This window comes from Lolium rigidum, chromosome 2, assembly GCF_022539505.1.
Source record: "Lolium rigidum isolate FL_2022 chromosome 2, APGP_CSIRO_Lrig_0.1, whole genome shotgun sequence".
Taxonomy (NCBI): domain Eukaryota; kingdom Viridiplantae; phylum Streptophyta; class Magnoliopsida; order Poales; family Poaceae; genus Lolium; species Lolium rigidum.
The window spans coordinates 100,162,323-100,171,969 of NC_061509.1; the positions used below are offsets into that span (position 1 = coordinate 100,162,323).

The 9,647-nt window shown below is 39.2% G+C and overlaps 1 protein-coding gene across 1 annotated transcript; it reads right to left on the minus strand.

Moving 5' to 3' along the window:
• Window positions 1-4,041: 4,041 nt before the first annotated feature.
• On the minus strand, window positions 4,042-8,269 carry LOC124686990 (gamma-secretase subunit APH1-like). Its single transcript, XM_047220846.1, has 6 exons — window positions 8,102-8,269; window positions 6,215-6,370; window positions 6,003-6,088; window positions 5,346-5,471; window positions 4,983-5,110; window positions 4,042-4,343 (listed from the first exon to the last, which is right to left on the minus strand). Exons 1-6 carry the CDS (start codon window positions 8,212-8,214, stop codon window positions 4,218-4,220), a joined length of 735 nt encoding a protein of 244 aa, XP_047076802.1. The 5' UTR covers window positions 8,215-8,269; the 3' UTR covers window positions 4,042-4,217.
• Window positions 8,270-9,647: the final 1,378 nt, after the last annotated feature.

Here is a 9,647-nt window from a genome sequence, read left to right on the forward strand (position 1 = left end):
TTGATTCTACACATAGCAACAGTGTGATCTAATTGTAGTCCCTGAAAGTTTTTTAAAAACTCCAATAAAATTTCAAGATTGTTCCTATTCAAATGGAGCTACCAACTGACACTAGTATGAATTGGAGATGGGTTCTAAAGTCTGGTCTACGAATGTTTGATGGTGTTACACATCAAAGAAATTACAAATAAAATGTTACCGCACAACTAAGAGCATCTCTAACAGAGTCCGTAAAAACTCGAACTGAAAACTCGGAGTTCAGTTCACCGAACTCGTGTTTACGGGTTGAAAAATCGCTGGCGCAGAACAGACCCCGTAAAGGAAAACTGTAAAATAGAATATTCCTCAAATATGCTATTAAGACCCACCTGTTAGCTATTTTTTTCTTTTTTCCCTATTTTTCCTTCTTCTTTAACTTTGATTTTTTCCCTATTTTTTCCCTATTTTTTGCTGGTGCTTCCCGCCTGCGCGTGTGTGCTCTTAGAGCTGCCTAGGTGTGTCTGTAAGCCAGTCTATGAGGTGTAGGTGTAGGTGTAGGTGTAGCAGAGTCTAATCAGGTCTAGGGGTCTAGGGTCTAGTTGTAGTTCAGGTTAGTTTTTGGAAAACTCCAACAAAATTTCATGATTCTATTCGAAATGAGCTACCAACTGACACTAGTATGAATTGGAGATGGTTTCTAAAGTTTGGTCTCTCTAGTCAAATTTTAACCTGATTCTACACATCGGAACAGTATGATCCAATTGTAGTCCAGGAAAGTTTTTCAAAAACTCCAATAAAATTTCATGATTGTTCCCATACAAAATGAGCTACCAACAGACAATAGTATGAATTGGAAATGGTTTCTAAAGTCTGGTCCCTCTAATCAAATTTTAACCCGATTCTAAACATAATTTCATGATTGTTCCTATACAGAATGAGCTACACCAATTGATATTAGTATGAATTGGAGATGGTTCTAAAGTCGGTCTCTCAAATAAATATTCAACCCGATTATATACATGGTCACCACAGCTGATTTCATGTAGGAATCCCCAAAAAAAAGAAAAAATATATAAAAATATATTGTCCTATATGTTTTACCTAGAAACCAACTCAGCGGTTTTGATTTCTTTTTCTACCTGACAGCAAGCATAACAGAATATTGTAGTCGTCTAAAAATAATTGGCCATCATATGTCTTCTATAGTAAGCAGGGACTATGAATGTCTTACATATCAAGAAATTACAAATAAAATGTTACCGCATAACTAACCATCTCGCACACCGAACAAATTCATCTCTCTCATCTCACATGCACTAAAATAATGACACGGCCGTTAGGTGATGTTTTTTTTAAATAACAAAAAAATGTACGGACAAATCGATCAAATAATTATCCTAAACTAGTCAAATGCGCGCTGTCACAGGTCCGTCTAAATCTTTTTTCTTATCGTGCATGCAAACTTAAACACGGAAATTTATATGTATAAAAAAGAGTTGCAATATTTTAAAAAACAAAAATGTATGATTACTTTTTAATAACCCTAACACCGAGAAATTTCAATATGTGAATTTAAGCTATGATAAACTGAGTTATTCTTCACACAGTCGCAAGACTCTAGGAATGTTTAGATAAGTTGGCTCGCAGTAGGAAAAAAGAAAAACAGTGCACAAATATGGTTCACATCATAAATCACATCGATTCTAAGTTCACAACTGTCCGATGTTGAGCTCACAGCCCTTCCACGTCATCTAAGCCAACCACATGATTAGTTTCTTTTACTTGCATGGAAAATTATTGTAACGTAGTCTTTTTTCCTTTCCATTGACGCAAGGATACCAAATAATTCTATCATCTATTCCGATACTTAATTATAATGCGCATCACTTGTGAAACACCCCGAGCCCCTTTGCTTCCCGTAAATTAGCAAACAAACTGGAGAAGTCGAGTAGACCACACACCATCATAACGTATTTACTCCACCGGTCTTCTCTACTTCCTTCCATGAGTGCTGATCGATGCGTCGCTGCTTATATGGTGAAGATTCATCTTGCTTTGAAACATCTGCCGTTCTGGTACATGTGAGCCACCAATTTGAATTGGATCGGATGACCCAAAACCGACATGAATAGAGGTATGTATTGGTTAAGCGTGTAAACTCCAAATATGATTGTTGCATTAAGGAGAAGAGTAACATATATTCTGTCCGTATACAAATCATAGAATTAACCGAACCTTTTCCGAATTTCTATTTTATGCAGGCTGACAGCCTAGTACATAGATATGAATTGATATTGTCTAGCCATCCTACTATGATTGTAAGTACCCTATTGTCACAAATGGTACATTCTCATAGTTCATCACCCTCTTCCGCTGATATGTTTCGCTATCAACATCTGAATGTAAATATTGACTGTGCTCTTTTTTTACCAGATCGCAACAACTAAACATTCATGGGACTTCCAAATTCCAATTCACTAAAAGTGACATTGCATTACATATCAAAGTTCCTCCTCAATGCTCGGTTTGTTAGCTTGGACCTGAAGATATAAATTATTGGGATTTGCTATGTCTCAGTTGATGAATTTGTCAAGCCTTGGTTATCTAAAAGAAAAGTGCCTCAAACGCACTTTACTCCCGAAAACTGTAATTGCACTTTTTTTGCCAGAAAATTGCAACTAGACCGAGTTACACTTTCTTTAAACTGCACTTACACTTAGGGTGTGTGGAGTTTGGAAAGAGTTCGTTGGTGACATTATTAATCATCTAGCTTTGGCAGTTGATAGATCGGGTTCGGTTGTTCTATAATACCTCTTGTGTAACCCACAAAGAAAATCACCGGTTCTTACAGTTTGGGTTTGCAAGAATCGATAGCACTTGGCAGTTGGTATATCTGGTGGCAAAGACGAGATAAAGTCAAAGGGATCTAGGTAGCGACCCGTCAAGTTCGGCTTTTGCTATTACTGCTTTAACATCAAATTTTCATGCGGTCAAGCAAACATCAAAACAGAAAGATATAGCAGACTATGTCAGTGAATGGATCGACAAACTGAACATGGATGAATCATTTTTCTGTGGATGGCTCAGGTTTGGCGGGAGCTGTTCTTTGTAATTTTGTCACACGTTTGCCTTGGCATATGGAGAACATTCTAAGTGCAACGACCACTGAAGTCTTGATTCTTCTAAATTGCTTGGAACTTCTGGGACAAATGGGGTGCGCTTTGGTTAAGGCTAGTGCTATGAAAGACATTTCGTTTCAACATTTTTCAAGGTATGCAAAACGACGTGACTCGTCATTTGGAACGAAATGCATACAGTTCGAAGAAACTTTTAATGTGGGATGGCGATCCCTCGGATATTATTCTACCCTATATTATTCATGATGTAACAATCTTGTCTAATCAATAAAATCCACCAGGCATTCTTAAAAATACATTTAGTTTGTGTTAAAATAACTCAACTGTTGCAGTATTTCATTAAAGTTTCTATTGATTTTGTCAAAGTTATACCAAGGTATATACCCATAATCCGTTTACGTGGCATCAAATCAATACATGATTCTGGCTAGCTCACCATATATGACATGCTGACACCCTGTAATAAGTACACCCTGCTGCAAAGAAAGATGGGAAAGAAAAGAGAGAACTTCGTCCACTGCATTGGTACACAATTTATAAGCGACGAAAAAATGGAGAGTATCCTTCCGCAACAGTATCATTCAGTCCACAAGACATCAGGATGCACGTCACAAGAACTGACAGCAGTCAGTCCCCAAGTTTTCAAATAGTTGGCAGTGGCACTTTTAACCAAATCATGCAATCAACATGATTACATTCAAATAAAAGGTGGCTAAAATGTTCTTTAAAAATATCTCACAAAGGGTGAAGGCAATGCAATGGTTTGAGTTTATAGGATAGTTTGTTGGGTCACGAAGTGCTAGTATTTGGTGAGGAAGATCTTGGTGAAAAGTGTGAAATATTCTGAAGCATAGATTATTAACTATTTACCTTTCTCCAATGAAGAGATTATTAACTACTGCAGATAACACTGAAATCATCGCAGTGGAACAACCGAACATACCTCGATTTCTCATACCCACAGTTTTGCATGCGTTTTCATAAGCAACTACTGGCAAAATCACCAAATCTATACATATTGTTGTCCTAGTACAAAGATACAAACAAGCTGATAAGGAATTACCATGGAACGTGCATGGCAAGCGCTAGCTGTTAAAACTGTCAATGCTCGTGCTCAGTTAATCTCTGTCCTACCATTCGCCACGAGTACTGCAAGGTCAGCGCAGCCATCACACATAATAAAGGTGTACCAATGAGGCAGCCTCCTGGCGCAAGGTTAATTAGTGTCTGAAATGAACAGATCACACAATCATGTTAGGCACAAATTCAGCTGTACATACTGCAGTTTCTGAATCATATACCCGGCTAAACAGCACAAGATATGATAGCAGCATTCACAATGTCATACCATATGCTACTTGATAACATAAATATATGTGCTTGAGATATAAAAATATATTACTACCGTAACTACTGAATCATAGTGTCTGAAATGAACAGATCACACAATCATATTAGGCACAAATTCAGCTGTACATACTGCAGTTTCTGAATCAGATACGCGGCTAAACAGCACAAGATATGATAGCAGCATTCACAATGTCATACCATATGCTACTTGCTAACATAAATATACGTGGTTGAGATATAAAATATATTACTACCGTAACTAAGTCACGTGATATATTTTTAAAATGATGCCAAATAGATGTAATAATGTAAATATGAAAATGCTTCAACCATTCAGTCATCATCTGTTTACACTTATACAAAGGTGGAAACATTCATTGTTTCATATATCAGTGCTGTTGTACAAGATCATAAAAGGGACAAACATAGATCTGTTAAAGCATTGTCATGTATGTTGTTAAGAGACAGCTAGACACTTCACCCAACAAAGAAATTTTAAGACCGCCAAGCACTTACCATTACAGCAGCAATCAGATGAACCACTGGAACGAAAATTTGGTCGCTCTTCTTTCTCTCTCCATATCCATTAAAAGCAATAATCATTGAGAAAGTATGGATGACCAAGAATCCAAGTGAGATAATTGCTGCCAATAGCACATAGGATTTAGCAAAGGAAAAAAAACAAGAGAATAAATTTGTGCATACAGTACAAGTGGGGGTCTTGGAGGAACAAACTATCTGACAACATAACATTAAGTGCATTATAACTATAACCATCAGAGTTGTCTTACAAATTAGTCTACCAGACATCCAATTAAAAGGAAGGCTTCTTCACTTCCTTACTGACACATATTAGGGAGTAATAAAACATAGACTTACCTGACACAAGGAAAAATGGCATCCTTGAGCACCTTTCGACATAAAATGTTGCTTGACCAAATGCTGGAGTTAAGAGGCTGAGGCAGAAAAAGACTGCATGAGCCAGTCCATGACCTAAACCACCAGCTGTACGAACATATCAACACTTAAATGACCAAACAGTTTCAGTTTATAACTTGTGATATCCTGGAAATAAGGAAGAACAAATGCTCCCACTGAGCAACTGAATGCACATCCTTGGATTTAGTATTCACTCGAGTTACCAGTGAGGTCCATGATTATATAGTTCCAGATCAAACTTGAAGAGCCATCAGCCATATATGCTGCGCTTGGTCTATCATGCCTAGAGGAATTATTAGCCCACAAAATACTGTTCTAGTGTATGCTTGTAAACAATATGGCGTGCACTTGGTGGCATGCCTTTTTTTTTTCTTTTACAATGCATGGCCCTCTCAAAATCGAGATAGTATGATTCATCACATACCCAATTACGATATGCGGATGATTCATTTGAAGAAATAAAATGATGGTAGTGACATCTACAGGTGTCTTGTTCCAACTAAAATCTTGGGGCTAACACTAGACACTGATAGCTAAAATTTTAGGTAAAATGACAGAAACTTTGGAGCATTTTTAAGTATCATCTCAACAACTCACCCAAAGAGATTAGCATCTTGTCTGTCAAACAGAGACGTGGTTTAGCAATTCGGTCAGCAAAGGCATCTAGCATCTCTTCCACTTTCCTGGAAAAACAGTTACCACCATATATCACTATGAAAGAAATCAACCACATATTCCATATTTACAGTGCCTTAAAGCTTAAGAAGACAAAACTGAGAGAACATAACTTCAACATTTTTTTCACCTACTTGTAAAGCCTCCAGAAGACAAGACGGACACCTTCTTGAAATGCAACAGATGTAAGGATCAAAATTACATAGGGCCACCACGCTCCTGATTTTAGAGGAAGAAACCCCCTCCATATTCCCGAGAGGACAATCAAACTTACAAGCCAAAACAATGTGCTGCACGAATAAATTTTGGCAAAAGTTAATATTTAAAACAAAATAATGCATTTCCATTTCAATGGTTATAAAAGGACACATAATAGTAATGCCTCTTTTAGGGCTAAAGAGTCAAACAACTCAGTAGTGACATTTGGGCAGAACAAGATAGTGACTACGGGGAATTGTGTGTTTGTCCTCATGCTACAAACATGGCCTGTTGCTTTTTGGGACAACCAAGGATGTGAAGACAATGTTGATACAGATAGAGAAGGGTTTTACATTATTTAGCGTGTCAAAATTTGTACAATACTAATACTGGGGTTTTAGTTATTATTTGAAACAACAGAACTTAGAAAGGGATGTTATTGGAACTCCTACATTGGGATGACCAAGTCACTAACTTCTTTTTCAGAGGATCATTCAGATATTTCAATTAAGTGTTTCCTATTTCACCTACAAGAGTTCTCTATCGATTGCAAAAGATGTTCCAATCAAGTAAGGCCATCGGTACGCCTGTTAAGTCATAGTGTCATACCAAGCAGTTCAACAAATCATATACTCCCTCCGTTCCTAAAAAAGCTTCGGAACTTTTTCTAGAAACGGATGAATCTATAGCTAAAACATGTCTATATACCTCCATATCTAGATGAAGTTGGGAAGCCTTTTTTGGAACGGATGGAGTATCACATATATGGCCTTAGGAGCTTAGATTTCTCAAAAGAATGTTAGCCAGTTAGCAACACCAGCATGCACTGAGCCTTTGTGTATTCTACGTCTCCAAACCAAGAGCACATTGAAATATTGTAAATTAGTTTCACGTAGTCAGGTTAATAGTTTTTAAACATCATGCTATGGTGCTATCCTAAACGTGTTTGCATATTTCAAAAAACAATCCATAGATTAAGGCTTGGAGCGAAGCCACGCAGACATGAAATTAATGGTGTCGGTTGCAGCACGAAATCATTCTCCTGTCTATATTACTAGAATGAGCTCATGACCCCATACATAACTGAGAATAACATTGAAATAACTTTTAAGATTTCAGTTCCATCGATGAACACACAGATTTATTTCCCAGAGGTGTATGACTGTAATAATACATGGCAGACCAAATGACAACTGAGTTTTATTTCAACTACAAAATCACCAATTTTTTAAGAATTTCGTCAAAGAGCGTTCATCATTCTGTACAGTTCACCCTGCTACACAACTACAAAAACAGTGTATCACTTCCTAAATCTCCCGTGGTGTCAGAACTAGCAAGTGAGAAAGTATGTAAAGCACTAATGTACACATCATGTGGATCCTGCATACCAACGCAAGCTATAACGATGAGAAACATGAGCAATACTTTCAAGACAACGCCCTAGGAGTGAATTTGACAAGCTCGTTCTAAACCAGATCCACAGGTTATGCTCACAGGCAATGTACATGGATGATTGATTCCAAAGCATCCATACCATAGAACCTAAAATCAGCAGCGTATCGTCCGTCTCGCAAAGACGCAAGCCGGGTGAAAGGAGTCGAATCCGCAAGGAGCTGCAAACCCTAGCGCAAGCAAAACCACGAAGCAGCCAAATACACCAGCCGAATTTCACCCCATGCTCTCACGCTGACCCCATAACCGTGCTCACCGCAAACAAATAAAAACCCCGACAACCGCGCTACTGTGCGATTACAGTAGGATTGGAAGGAACGATCCGACCGAAACGCGGCAGATGAGGTTCCGGAGAGGTTTTGGGGGGAGACCTGGAGAGGAGGGTGAGGACGAGGAAGGGCTTCCTGGCGATGACGCCGGCGAAGAGGGAGAAGGCTGGTCCCAGCGCGATCAGCGCATACCCCGCCCCCGCCGCCACCGTCATCTCCTCCCGCCGCGGGTCCTGCCTCCGGCGATTCAGGGGAGGGAGGAAAGGCTGGCTATGCTAGATTCCGGTCACGAGTGGGGCCTCACGCGGAGATGAGAGAAGTCCATGTTACTTTACCCAAGGGCTGTTGTTGAATTACTAGTACTCCTACCATTTTTTCTTGAAATAATTATTATGAGCAGATTCAAAGTGCACTACCCCAGATTCAAGTGTAGGAAAGAAAATATGTGCAGGCCAGTGTATGTCATTTCATTTTTCATAAATAATAACAAAGTTAACCAACTAAGTTAAGAACCGTGATGACCCACAAGTATAGGAGATCGCAACAGTCTTCCAGAAAAGTAAAACCTAAATTTATTGATTCGACACAAGGGAAGTCAAAGAATATTTATAAGCTTTAACAGATGAGTTGTCAATTCACCTGCACCTGATAATATACTTGATCACAATAGTTTATCAGTAGTAACAGTTTTATAGCAGTGGTATTAGTGAAGTAACAGCAGTAATAAAATAAAAACAGCAGTAGAGATGATTGTAGTAGACAACAAGATTAAAATACTGTAGGCACAAGGATGGATGAACGGGCGCTGCATGAATGAGAGAGTCCATATAATAGCAAGACATAAGCATTGCAAGCAATAGTGACATAAGCATCCTAGCATAATATAACCATAGGCGGTTGTTCCTATTTAGTCGTGCATGCTCGCAATGAGAAACTTGCACGACATCTTTTGTCCTACCAGCCCGTTGCAGCGGGGTCACTAGGGAAACTACTGTTAATTAAGGTACTCATTTTAATAGAGTACCTGACATAGGCATGCCCAATAAGCATGCCCAATAAGGCACCCGGATTATCTGGAAAGCATACGAGGCCCACAACCCGAAGCTTTGGAGACCCAGAAGCCTAGAGAATCTCGGATAAGGAACATAGAGCTGCATTAGGAATCGTGTAAGAATACGGGAAAGGTCCGATAAACCTTCTCGCAGTTTGTAACTTGTACGGCACAAAGTCCCTCGGCTCTGCCTCCTATATAAAGGAGAGCCGAGAGAAGAGAAAAGGATCGATTCATTATCAACAAAACCACCGCAATCCTAGTCGAAACACCTTTGTTGGCTGAAACCTTCGAGATCTACTTACCCTCTACTTTCTACGAAACTCAAGTCTACAATCTGTATGCATTGACAAGTTAATACCTTGTTAATTGGCGTCGTCTGTGGGAATTGGAGGTCGCAAGGTCGTGATTTCGATGGCATCGTCAACATCATCATCTGTTGCAAGCAACGCGATGGATGGAGGTAAACAAGTCCAACCTGATCTCGCTGATTTTGTTCCTCACCCTCCCGCCCGTTTGCATGCATATGCTCATCTGGAGGAGTCGACGGCGATGACGTTTGGGAGCTTCCGCTTCTCGTCGGGAAAGAAGGATCGC

Coding starts and splice junctions, on each gene's coding strand:
- LOC124686990 (XM_047220846.1), bottom strand. CDS start 8,214: ATGACGGTGGCGGCGGGGGCGGGGTATGCGCTGATCGCGCTGGGACCA. Junction 6,371..8,101: donor GTCCTCACCCTCCTCTCCAG/GTCTCCCCCCAA, acceptor TTATTCGTGCAG/CACATTGTTTTGGCTTGTAA. Junction 6,089..6,214: donor GTCTTCTGGAGGCTTTACAA/GTAGGTGAAAAA, acceptor CTGTTTTTCCAG/GAAAGTGGAAGAGATGCTAG.